The following is a 13,047-nucleotide window of genomic DNA, read 5'->3' on the forward strand; positions in this document are numbered from 1 at the left end:
GAAGAACAGACAGGATCAGATAAAAGAAAACCTTTCAGCACATCATGAATGATGAGAGAACCTCTAAAGCATATATGCATGCCTACAGAGCTCATCCAGTTTTCACAGAACAAACTACAAAATGACAACAGAGGAACTTAAATATGCATGGTGACATACAGAAGCATCAAACCAAACAGTACATAAATGTTTTGCAATGCACCAGCCTGTACAAACACCAATGATCGAAATCACCGGTTCATTTGTCAAATGTATATTTGAATTTGCACAACTCGCTGTATGAGTCACATACTAAAGACCAACTGATTTACAACATGTTAAATAACAAGTAGTGAGCAGCAATCTTCCCTTTTTTGTTAAAGGTAACACTATTTTAAGGTGACAGACATTACTACATGTACTTACTATAATAATAATAATAATAATAATAATAATAATGCATAAATATAGCTGCAAGCAGCCATTATCGGGGCCAAGCGCAAAGAAGAAGACAAGACATGCCAGCATAGCTAGCTGGGAGTGTAAGACCAACTGCAACAATGAGCCATTAAAGACTTAAGTTGATTTTAGGCAAAAAAGCAGTACAATTTTAAATAAAGTCAATAATAATGATTTAATGGTTTATCATTTTCGACCAATAGGTGGCACTGTTACGAAACTGATGTGGCGTAGTCAAACTGAGGTGGAAATGACACATGCAAAGTTTGGTGTCAATATGTCAAAGCATTGCAGAGATACAGCCTCAAGAGTCATTTTTGCATCATAGCTCAACTCTGTTGCAGTGGTATATGACAACTCTTTTGTTTATCAACACGAAATCCATAATTATTTGTTCACATGGTCTGAAGACGATACGATTCAATTTTGGTGAAAATTGGACAAACGGTCTAGGACGAGTTTGAAAAAGTATGTTTTTAACCAATAACAAGATAGAGGGCAGAAAGGTTTGCCAAATATGGACAAAATTGGTATCCATGTTCTCGGCAGGAGCCAATGAATGTGACCAGTCTCATTACAATAGGCTAATTTAATCAAAAGTTATTAGCATTTTGTACACCTTATTACAACTTTTGACCACAAGGTGGCGCTGCCCGAAAACTTTTTGAGTACCTTCAGGGCATGGAGCAGAAGACACATACTGAGTTTTGTAATGATAAGCTAATGCATTCGTTAAGTGTAACATTAGCATTTTATTCCCTAATACTGCATTGAAGTCAATGGGTATTTCATGTTTTGTTCTATTATAGCGCCACCAAGAGGCACATTCCCACCATTTTTTTAATTTTTCCTCAGTATGAGCCCATACATATATGTGTCGAGTTTGGTGAAAATATCTCATTTTGTTTTGGAGTTATAAACATTTACATGAAAAAACACGTAAAAAATGACTGACACCTGACTTTGATGGGATTGTACTACCCCTTACTATGAATATTTTGACATTTGGGCATTAGCGGATTGCTATCGACCTATGTTTCCGAACTTCTGAGGCTGGTTTCGTCTCGATCGGACTAGCGGTTTTGAAGATATCAGCTAATGTTTTTTAAGCACTAAATTACAATGCTGCGCAAACCATACGCCGAAACCTGGCAAGTCTGGTATCGTTGGACTCGGCAAGGATTCAGGAGACAAAAAAAGTTACTCCCATCCAAATATGTCAACCACACCCAAAGATATAAGCTTTTGGGGAAAAAAATTCTCCACTAGGTGGCGCTGTTTCGAAACTTCTCAGGCTACTTCAGGGCATGGTGTTGATGACCCATACCAAGTTTCGTAACAATCCGTTCATGCGTTCATAAAATACAGCATTTTAGCACATAATTCAAAATGGCCGACAGCCAAAAAGGCAGACCTAGTAAACTTGGATATCAGTTGACTCGACATGACTCCCCGTATCTAAGGAGATACATTTTATGATTTTTGGATAAATGGTTTAGAAGTTATAAGCCAAAATAGCCCTTTTTTGAATCTCCGGACCAGTAGGGTGCACTGTGCTGAAACACTGCATGTTGCCTCAGGTCATGCTTGTGATGACATGTGCCAAGTTTGGTTTGAATACGATAAAGCGTTGCAGAGATATGGCCTTTAGTTGTTTTTGCAACCTCTACGTAAAATTTGTTCGCACATTTATCGTAAACGATTTGAAGAATCAACATGAATTCCATAACTTTTTGTCACCATGGTCTGAAGATGATCTGGTTCAATGTTCGTGCAAATCAGATGAACCGTCTAGGACGAGTTCGAAAAAGTAGTTTTTTTGGAAAATTAAAAATGGCGGGTAATTTTTATGACGCAAAACGACGTCATAGGGTGCAATCGAATCGGCTTGAGCCAAGGAGTCAGAGGAAATTTGGATTTTGTTTCTAGCCCTTTTAGTTCAGGAGTTATTAGCATAAACATGAGTGCAACTTTGGACTGTTGGTGGCGCTAGAGGGATTGAGTTAGAGACTCAAAATTTGCTATATTGACAGTTGTGCCTGTCCTTTATATGTGTGCCAGATTTCATCATGTTCCCGCGAGCGGTTCTATGGGCTGCCATAGACTTGTGAGCGGAAGAAGAATAATAATAATAATAGGAACGCTAACGGTTTCAATAGGTGCCTCCGCACCTTCGGTGCTTGGCCCCTAATTACAAGTAACTAACCCAAAACCAAACCTCAACCCCAAACTTAACTATTACACTATTCTAATGTGTCCGTGTTACATTAAGTACTGAGTGATATTAATTAACAGCATGTCCCTACTCGAGGGTTAAAGTAGGATTAGGAGGGTTAGTTGCATGTAATTATACATCATTTACTGTTATTCCTATAGTAAGTAAATTTAACATATGTAACAAGGACACAGCAAAATAAATGTTATTCATAACTCTAGTAAGTACATGTAGCTAAATAATACTAACACTAAGTACAATGTAACTACATCACCTTAAAATAATGTAACCCTGTTAAATAAATTAGCCATGTAACATGAATCAATAATTATAGTAATGAGCTGCACGATATAATGAAGGAATGTGCCAATACTGCATATTCTGGAGCGGACTACCAGTTAAACACAAACTAATCTATTAGTTCAATTGTGTTAACTATTTTTATTAAATCACTGCAAATTTTTTTTTTTTTAATACTTAGCCTAAAAATTGCTGTAAAGGTCCAAAAAGGACAAAAAGTAGACTATAAAGTGTATAATAAATGTTTTTGTGTGTGTGTGTGTGTTTGTGTATACTAGAACAAACTGTAAATCTACTTTTATGGTGGTTCTTTTTTTGTTCTTTTTAGAGTTTAACAGCAACTGATAAGCAGATCCATTGATACATCAGAAATGGGTCGCTTGTCTTGTGTTTAATGCATTAGACTATCTGAAGGTGTTTAATGATATTGATATGTATTATAACATTTGGTTACAATTATTAATATTATATAATGCATCATATAAAAAGGCCAAAGGCTAAAAAAAGTAAGGTGTTAACAAAAGATTCTATTCATTTAATTATTTTGATATTATTCTAGACTCCAGTTGGCTGTCTCTATATCCCTATATCCCACAATTCCATATGTGACATTTAGGAAAATACAGAGCAAATATCTCATAGTGGCTCACTTTATCAGCATGCATTCAGGACAGGTTCAGGCCTGAGCGCTTTCACTGAGCTGCTGAATGCGGTCCGCCAGCTCCAGACAGTGTAAGATCCGGCTCCTCTCCGCCTGGAGCTCCGCGGCAGAGACATCCCCCTGCAGCTTCCGGCCGAACAGCACCATATCCTGCATGAACAGCCCCACTGGCTCCCGCTGACCGGCAGGCAGCTCTGTGATCGTGGTGTCCTGGAACTGAAGGTCTATGCTTTTGGTTCTGCCCAGTCCTGGACCTCGCTCTTCAATCCAAGTTAGAGGTCTGTGTCAGGAAGAACTTTAATTCATTTGTGATTTTTGCCCATCAGATGATTAAAAAAAAAATCAGGCATTACTGAATTTGGTCAGTAAGGTTGGGTCAACCGTTTAGTAACACTCTAGCGACCGCTCAGAACACAATAGCAATGCATGAAGCACTTAAACTCTACAGAGATAAGTACAAGTACTAAAAATTCATGAGTGAGAAGCTAAACACAAACAAGGTGTTTAAGTATTGATAAACTTGAAATGGTGACCAGTTCGACATTCTTTTATTTTATATTTCAAATAAATGGCTGCTGTTCTTTTTTTATTGTTCTATTCTTCTAAGAATAATGAAAAATAAAATGAATCACTCTTTCCACAAAAAAATTTGTTTTCAACACTGATAATCATAATACTTGAGCAGCAAATCAGCATATCAGAATGATTTCTGAAGGATAATGTGAGACTTAAATTCAGCTTTTCATCACAGGAATAAATTACATTTTAAAATATATTCAAATATAAAATAGCCATTTTAAATTGTAATAATATTTCACAATATTACTGTTTTTACTGTATTTTACTGCCTTGTTGAGCATAAGAGGCGTATTTTAACAAAATAAAAAAAAATAAAAAAATAAAACCTCTTACTGACCCCAAACTTTTTAATGGTAGAGAACATTTATTTATATTTAAAATGTTGGTGTTCATGGCCATGTTATTTGGCAGCTATCCATTAAAAATAGAATGAATACACTAAAAAAAAAAACTTAAGAAAGCAAGAAGCCCCTGTCTGAGGCGAGTGTGCTCACTTGTGTTGTTTGGTCAGTAGGTGGGCCGTCATCTTCATGTATTTGTTCTCTTTCTCCTCCACCAGAAACGCTGCAGTAACCGTGAGCTCCCCGAATAGATCAACCAACCAGGTCAGTCTGGAAATGCCGCTGAAAGATGGGAACCCGAAATTTGGCTTCAGGGCTCCACCTGAGAAGAAACATGACTGTCACACAAAAGCTTAGTGGAAACCTTTAAAAAGAGGATGACCAGTGTGCCATTATACCTGTGAAGTGCAGTGTTCCCTTCTCCAGTGTTTTCCCACATATGTCTTTTTTCAGCTGTTTAAAGTCAGGAGTGAGGAGTTCAATATGTTCTTCATGAAGGACCAGGCCTGAAGATACCATAGGGAAGTTAAAACATTCAAAGGGTTAGTTCAGCCAAAAATAGAAATAATTTTCCATTCATTTACTCACCCTCAAGCCATCCTAGGTGTATATGACTTTATTCTTTTAGCCAAACACAATAAGAGTTATATTAAACATATCATGGCTCTTATAAGCTTTGTAATGGCTTAAGAAACAGAACAGTGAACAAAATTCTAGGTCTAATTTTAGTTGGGAAATAAGCCTTTTGGGACTATTTACAAACAATATTTACATTTTTTTTTTCCTTCTTTCTTCTTCATTAAAATCAAAGATGTTTTATGATTTCGTGTACATTTTGTTGTGATTTCACCAGAAAGAATAGTCTCTCTCTGCAATGACATTAAAGCGATAGATTGATGCGCACGTCTGTGTGTGAAGGCTGTGTGCACGAGCCAAAAGAGAACACAAACCTCTACTTTGATTTGATTGGCCATCTCAATGATTTTGACATTGACAAGCAGTTAGACCTGAGGCAGTCATGCAATTGTAACTTTCAAACCTTTTTGTCATCCCAACAACAACATACAGAGCCCTGCATGGAGAAGTGCAGCAGAGCAGTGCAAGAATTTCTAATCATTGGGGAGGACTTGTCCCCCTCGATGTCAATGGTGGTTACGGCCCTGCAGTACAATACACCCACAATACTTTGAACAAATCCAAGCTAGTTAAAATGGTATAGTTTTTAATTATTACTTTTAATAGTTCACCCTCATGTACAGGTGACAGCAGTGACATCATTCTGCTTAATATAGCCTACTAATATAGTATATAATATAGCCTACTCTGCTTAAAATATATTTTATTTTATCAGGATTTACCATATTTAATGTGACAATAACATATCATACAAAACTAAATCTGTCTAAACTTTAATCCCCAATACATATTGTTGCATTTTTGTATTGCAATATATTGTGACATGATAAACCCTTACTTTATTTTGAATGTTCTCATATAAATTTTATCATCAAATGTACAAATTACATAAAAGTAAATACATTTTATATCACGTTACACTATAATGGATAAGGCCATCATTATAAGCAGATAAACATCAAATTTTCATTTTTGCTAACCCTAGGTAAAATTTCACTACTGATTTTGCACTTATCGGTCACAATCATATCTTATATATATATATATATATATATATATATATATATATATATATATATATATTTTTTTTTTTTTTTTTTTTTTTTTTTATGAAATAGGGTTGACATAGTGAAAATCTCAAAAAGATTAATAGATACAGTAAAACAGAAATACTGCATCCTGTTCAGCGCTGACGTGTTTTCGTCAGCTGAAAACGTGTCTGAAAATCGTAAATTGACCCAAAGTGCCATCTGCTGTTCTGGTAGAGGAAGTTGCTCGAACTGCATTTGTGAGAAAATCTGCTCGAACTGCATTTGTGAGAAAATTAAGCTGAGAGATCTTAACAGATATGTATGCTTTTGTGTGGACTAGATTTGGTATTTGTTCAAAGGTTACATGCAATTTGTAGGATGATTTGTATTTATTTGTGAAATTTATTTGCAAATTTATTTACTTGTTTGTATATGCATTCACCTTCACTATTTCTCTCAAAAATGATGATCATGTTGGTAAGTAATTAACTGTGTATCCTTAAATTCTTTAATAGTCGCTTCAAGCCGCGGACATGGAAAACAACCCGCGGAAAAAAACGCGGACTTGGCAACACAGTGCAGTTGAGCTCTGTTGACACTTGACAACTAACACAATGCGTCGCTTCGTTGCTCTGATTGGTTGTCAGTCTGTCCAATTGATCTCTTTCCTGGTTCGGTTGAAACACGCCCCCATAATCACAGCCCAATGGAGCAGTTTCAGACTCATATTCTGACTAGAATTGTGTATGACCACTTCAGGCTAGTATGCTCACTCATTTATTTGCAAAACACAACATATATTTGTTACACCTGTGCGTTTTCACTCAAACTGTTCTTTGTATTTGCACATCGCTTTCTGTTTGCGAGTCGAGTTTTCCTTTGCAAAGCAGATCGTGTTTGTTTGCAAAATGCTGGATTTGTTTGTTTAATTATTGCACAAAAATCACTCCATACTCTTCCTGTGAACTAAACCTTAATGTATTATGCAGAAAAATATTACTTAGCTAGACAAATAATGACAAACATTCTACTTTTTCAAATATTTACTCAAGGAGAACAAAGACATGCATCCACAGACAGCGGCTCACCCTTCTGTTGAGCCAGGTTCCACAGATCCACTGCAGACGTGTAGCTGAGGGTCATGGGATACTCAACGCACACATGCTTCCCCGCCTCCAGGAACTGCCTGAGAACGAGCAGATCAGGAGAGAGACCATCATGCTTAACTAAGGGCACTCAAACATGACCATTTCTGCCATGTGAGAGGGGTCAGAAGAGACTATGGATACAGAGGAGAATTTGTGATACCTGATGTTCTCCTCATGGCTGGTGTTTTCCGTGCATATAATCGCCACGTGGATGTCAGCTCTGCTCAACGCCTCCGCCATCGTGATCTGCTTCACGCCCTGCTGGTCTTCAAGTGTCCTCCTGCTCAAACACAAAATAAATGCTTGTATATATTTGATGTATACACATATGATGAAAAAAACTTTCAATAGGAAGACTCAAATAAGTGAGTTTTAAGTGCAAACATCATTGCCACAATCTATTTATGTAGGCATATTTCTAAACTGCACACCCAGCACAGCACAATAAATAATTGCTATATGGTATGACATGTCTACTGAGTCAACAGAGAGCTTATCTTGTGTTAAATGGGGTCAAAAAACCTGTGTGCTTTAATGTGTGTGAGAAATCACGGGTCTGCATGCATGTTCCGGATGATGCACTGACCTGGACACAAAGCCTTTGATGCTGAGCTTCTCTGCAGCGCTGGACGATAGAGGCGAGAGTAAATCTCTCATTCTCACACTTCCTGCAATGCCTACACCTACAACCACTGATCCCAACATGATTCCTGCAGGAACACAATGTAAACGAGTAGAAAATCAGCGTAACAAGTGTGCTTCAAGTAGAGAAATACAAGTGAGTTTGTTCTGAACTTGATTTAAATTCTGCCTGATGAAGAATCATTTCAAATGCAACGTCTATGGAAAAGGTCCAAACCAAACAAGCATGGAGTGGATCGGTCCACATCTACACTGACCTTTGATCAGTGGTGGAATGTAACGAAGTACAAATACTTTGTTACTTTACTCAAGTACATTTTTCATGTATCTGTACTTAACTTAAGTAGAATCAATAGTGCATACTTTTTACTTTTACTTTGCTACATTTTGCAGCAATTATTATACTTTCTACTCCACTACATTTCTGTTCCATTACATTCTCAGGTCAATTTCAGGGCTCGAGATTAAGGCTTGTCCGGATAATTAATGGATAAGTAATATATAAGGTATAATGAAGTGACAGTTGCACTGTTGAGGCTCGCGCAGCCTCTCAAAGAGAAATGGAAACAAAGCAGCCCCGCTCACACAGGGAAACTCAGTAACATACTGCAGTAAAATTCAAAATGTTAATTTATTATATTTTATTACAAAACTTTTCCAAGATCAGATCGTATTTCCACGTCAGAACCATAACGCATCTCACAGCAACAGCGTGTTACTGAATGATTCAGCGTTTGGATAACTCACTCATTAACTCACGTCTCAATAACTCACTCATTAAGACGGTCACCTGCCACTCTTGCTGGTGGTTTAGTTTCATGTTTAAACATTCCTTCCAACATTTCTTATTTGTATTAAAAAATAAATAAAAAAATTACATTTTATATATATATATATATATATTTATATATATATATATATATATATATATATATATATATATATATATATATATATATATATATATATATATATATATATATATATATATGTATATATATATATAAAACAATCTCATAACATTATTTAATGGAGTTGTAATTTTTCAGTGTAAATTATTTAATTTGACTGGTAACAACTCTAATTCAACCATATTCTAATTTAATTTATTGATCAAATTTAAGAATATAAAGGGAAAGCTGAAGCATAGCTGGGCAACAGAAGGTAAGCACAATTACATTAACCCTAAACTAACTTAATTAAAATGCCAACCCATAATGTTTTCTTCTTTTAATTATTATATATATGTAGATATTGACAATAAGATAATAAATTGTTATCCAAGTACTTTTACTTGTAATACTGAAAGTACATTTAAAATCAGGTACGTTTTACTTTTTACTTCAGTAGGGTTGTCATTGTAGTGCTTTTACTCAAATAAATATGTCTCTGGTTACTTACGTACTGAGATACAGTACTTCCTCCACCAATGCCTTTAACGCAAAGACATGACAGAGCAGCACATTTCTGAGAAGTTTTTGGTGTGTGTATAACATGTGTGTTTGTCTGATAACAGCTTGTTTAAGCTGGAACCAGAGATTGAGTCGCACTTCATTTACAAAATAATATTAATAATAATTACTTTAGAATAGACTTGGACTCCCAGTTGGACTCTTGTGAATAACTACAGTGGTTTTTTTTTTTTTTTTGGTTTTTTTTTTAATATTGCATAAGGGAAAACAGATCCTGGTTATAGTGGTTACCCATTTATTTATTAATGGCAAAAAATATTTCCTATTACCTGAAACTCAAACATTTTTGCCTAGTCATTCAGTGTATTTTTTCGCCTGGTCACTTTTCCTCCAACTCAGTACATAATAAATGAATTATTAAAGTGCATGCTATTCAAATAAAATTCAATTTTTTATTTAAAGTTAAATATCACAAGCTTTAATTTAAAAAAAAGTTTGAGGGTGTTTCTCAACTTCAGCACTTTTATGTAATAAATAGAATTAACATTTAAAGCCCTTGGCGTGATGGTAATGACGGCAGTATATAAGACATTAATTTACATTGGGGGGACAAAAAAAACACACAAACTATATAACTGTTACACATAAATGCCAAATGAATCGGAAAACAGGCATTCAGATAACTAACTTACTGACAACAGGAATTTGGCTATTGAAATGCTGCCAATTTACGTCAACAATCTCAAACGCTACAAAATGCATAAAATATCTATAATGGAAAGAAAGATGCTAAATAAAAAGCTTCAATACGCGTGTTCATTAAATCCCCAAAAACGTCACACTAAAAATGTCGCATCTGCAGCGCGCTCAAGAACGCGCAAATGAGAGATTACACAACGAATAATATTAATTATTTTATATGCGTACGTACATAAGAGCAAGATATAAACGTCCTCACCTGTGAATGTCCTCGAAGAGCTTTTGGTGTGAATCTCTTGAGCGTCTGCAGTTAAATAAGAGGCATGAATGACATTCTAGTGTGACTCAGGAAAGAACTTTCATAACTCTTTTTTCGTAACCGCGCGTACGTCTGACGTCACGCGCTCCAGTCGCACATGTTCCTGTTGTCGACAAATAGGAGACGGACAATAAACAATATCTATCATAAAAAGCAAGAGTTTATAACGTTTACTTTATAGTTTATTTGATAACAGTCGCATAATTGAATGTTTACGATTCGTTTAATCCGATCATATACATCAATGTTGGATTAAAGTTTTTCAAAAACAACATGGCTGCGTCCATAGCGCACTGCTTTTAGTGTCTTTTAAAAATGTGACGGTGAGTTATTGTTTTTTATGAACGCACCTTGAAGTCGATGCATGAATTGACCAAATGAAATTCAGGAACATCTTACTAAAGTATCAATCTTTAAGATGAAGGCAGATATTTCAGACAATGTGGCATTGTGTAACGTTAATCACAGTCACACTGTTTTACGTTTTTCAAAAAAAATTTGTAGAGAATGTCTCATGCTAGAACTGTCTTTCAAGGACGTTGAAGTACCATGTATTTCCTCAGTTTACTTTAGAATAGTATAGCTATGGAACTATGAACAAATGGCAGAATGATAAGAAGTAGTGACGAAAATTACGAAAATCAAAACTATATATGGGGGGGGGGCAATTTATATTTATGTATCATTAAGCACTGAAGCCTTTTGATGAAAATGTTTTTCAGATCATGAAGGAAATAAATTAACTGACATTATATACAGTTGCAAGAAAAAGCATGTGAAACACTTGCAGAAGTATTAAAAAATGTTAACAAAATCATACAAATTCATATTATTTTTAATTTAGTGCTGTCCTGAATAATATATTTTACATAAAAGATGTTTACATATAGTCCACAATACAAAAAAATAGCTGAATTTATTAAAATGACCCATTTCAAATGTTTATGACCCCTTGATTCTTAATACAGGTGTGTTATTACCTAGATGATCCGGCTTTTTTGTTTGTTTGTTGTATGGTTGTTCTTGATTCCCCTCTTGTTTGTCCTGAGCAGTTAAACTGACCAACATTCTTCAGAAAAATCCTTCAGGTCCTGAATTTTTTTTTCCAGTTTTCCAGCATCTTTTGCATATTTGCCTTATATTTACCTTCTCCAGCAGTGACTGTATGATTTTGCATCTGTGATCTGTTCACACAGAGGACAATTTAGAGACTCTTAAAAAGGTTCAGACATTCACCGATGCTCCAGAAAGAAAACACAATGCATAAGATGCTTTGAATTTAAGATGAGGGTAAATTGTACTTAATTTGTCTTCCAGGAAACATGAAAAAAAAAAAATGAAAAAAAAAAAAAAAAAATCTTATTACAAAATAAGAAGAATGTGGACATCTTAATCTTGTTCAAAATTTTCACCCCCAACTCTTATGCATCGTGTTTCCTTCTGGAGCATCCTTTTTCTTAAAACTGTATATTATATTTATGTGATCATGGTCAGCTAAATTTTTGTCATTACTGCTGTTGTATAGAGTTTTCCTGCAGCCAGTAGAGATTTGCTCCAGCTGAAGTGAGGATGAGTCGATCCACCGGCCTCCTGCAGCAGATGGCCATATTCATCACTGTAGTGACCGGCGGCGGCTGCACTATGATGTATTACCTCATGCAGAGTAAGTCATTGTTAATTAATATCTTAAGTTATCTGTTAAAAATCTTTTAAACAAGTGGCCTGTTTCTTTCAGAAAATTTTGCAAAAGCAGAGTACTACCGTCAGGCCCTTGAACAACTGAACAATAATTCCACAGCCATGGCCAGTCTGGGTGCTCCTCCTCTAAAGATCCACAACATCCATTTATCTGACCGACACAACCGCATGGACCACAGCAGCGCTCAGGTCAGAAGCTCTCACCTGAGAAATACTCATTGGTCAGCAATATTTTAATCACTGTCTGTATAAATCATTTTCAGCTGAAGATCCCGGTCACCGGCTCAAAGACTGGAGGTTATCTCTACACAACGTCCACCAGAGACACGCTCATGAACAGGTACCATGTTTTCCCAGAATAGAGACATTCCTCTGTCAAACCCCAACTGTGTCTGCATAGGTTTAATAAGTAACCTTGTGTATGCTAATATATGTTTTTACATTATATAATCATCTTAACCTCTTTTGTCACTAGATGGGACCTTCAGCAGGTGTTCCTGAGGCTGAGGGAAGGAGAAATCATAGAAATTTTCAACAAGACGGAATCTGAAGAGTAACTTCACACAGAAGCATTGCTTCAATGTTGAACACCAACAACAAATGCCAGAGTCCCTGTACAACAGATAACTGACAGCATGTTTTTTAAGCACATGTGATTATGGCATTTTCATATATTTGCCTAACTGAAATGTTAAAATATATTTATTTGGCATGTATGGAAGCTGTGTCCTATGATGCACTATATTACGGGGCAGCTTAAAGAAATTGTGATTTATTTTTTAAAAAAAATTGCTGATTATTTGCTTCATTAAAGATGGATGATGATATCATACACTGTAATTGTATCATCTTTATATATATATATATATATATATATATATATATATATATATATATATATATATATATATATATATATATATATATA

General features: G+C 35.5%; 2 protein-coding genes across 2 annotated transcripts; one reads left to right on the forward strand and one right to left on the reverse strand.

Moving 5' to 3' along the window:
• Positions 1 to 3,205: 3,205 nt before the first annotated feature.
• Positions 3,206 to 10,509, reverse strand: blvra (biliverdin reductase A). Its single transcript, XM_067452734.1, has 7 exons — positions 10,362 to 10,509; positions 7,936 to 8,059; positions 7,510 to 7,629; positions 7,290 to 7,387; positions 4,933 to 5,040; positions 4,688 to 4,856; positions 3,206 to 3,894 (listed from the first exon to the last, which is right to left on the reverse strand). Exons 2-7 carry the CDS (start codon positions 8,052 to 8,054, stop codon positions 3,630 to 3,632), a joined length of 879 nt encoding a protein of 292 aa, XP_067308835.1. The 5' UTR covers positions 8,055 to 8,059; positions 10,362 to 10,509; the 3' UTR covers positions 3,206 to 3,629.
• Positions 10,510 to 10,595: 86 nt separating this feature from the next.
• coa1 (cytochrome C oxidase assembly factor 1) lies at positions 10,596 to 12,949 on the forward strand. Its single transcript, XM_067452735.1, has 5 exons — positions 10,596 to 10,744; positions 11,947 to 12,084; positions 12,157 to 12,308; positions 12,383 to 12,459; positions 12,595 to 12,949. The coding sequence occupies exons 2-5, from the start codon at positions 11,991 to 11,993 to the stop codon at positions 12,674 to 12,676; spliced, it is 405 nt and encodes a 134-aa protein (XP_067308836.1). The 5' UTR covers positions 10,596 to 10,744; positions 11,947 to 11,990; the 3' UTR covers positions 12,677 to 12,949.
• Positions 12,950 to 13,047: the final 98 nt, after the last annotated feature.

This window comes from Pseudorasbora parva, chromosome 9, assembly GCF_024679245.1.
Source record: "Pseudorasbora parva isolate DD20220531a chromosome 9, ASM2467924v1, whole genome shotgun sequence".
Lineage (NCBI taxonomy): Eukaryota > Metazoa > Chordata > Actinopteri > Cypriniformes > Gobionidae > Pseudorasbora > Pseudorasbora parva.

What these genes read in the sequence shown, in the direction of transcription:
- coa1 (XM_067452735.1), top strand. Translation starts at nt 11,991, where the DNA reads ATGAGTCGATCCACCGGCCTCCTGCAGCAGATGGCCATATTCATCACT. An exon ending in GATGTATTACCTCATGCAGA is followed by an intron (nt 12,085 to 12,156) that starts GTAAGTCATTGT and finishes TGTTTCTTTCAG; the next exon opens with AAAATTTTGCAAAAGCAGAG. An exon ending in TGGACCACAGCAGCGCTCAG is followed by an intron (nt 12,309 to 12,382) that starts GTCAGAAGCTCT and finishes AATCATTTTCAG; the next exon opens with CTGAAGATCCCGGTCACCGG.
- blvra (XM_067452734.1), bottom strand. Translation starts at nt 8,054, where the DNA reads ATGTTGGGATCAGTGGTTGTAGGTGTAGGCATTGCAGGAAGTGTGAGA. An exon ending in GAACCTGGCTCAACAGAAGG is followed by an intron (nt 5,041 to 7,289) that starts GTGAGCCGCTGT and finishes TGGTATCTTCAG; the next exon opens with GCCTGGTCCTTCATGAAGAA. An exon ending in GGGAACACTGCACTTCACAG is followed by an intron (nt 4,857 to 4,932) that starts GTATAATGGCAC and finishes GTTTCTTCTCAG; the next exon opens with GTGGAGCCCTGAAGCCAAAT.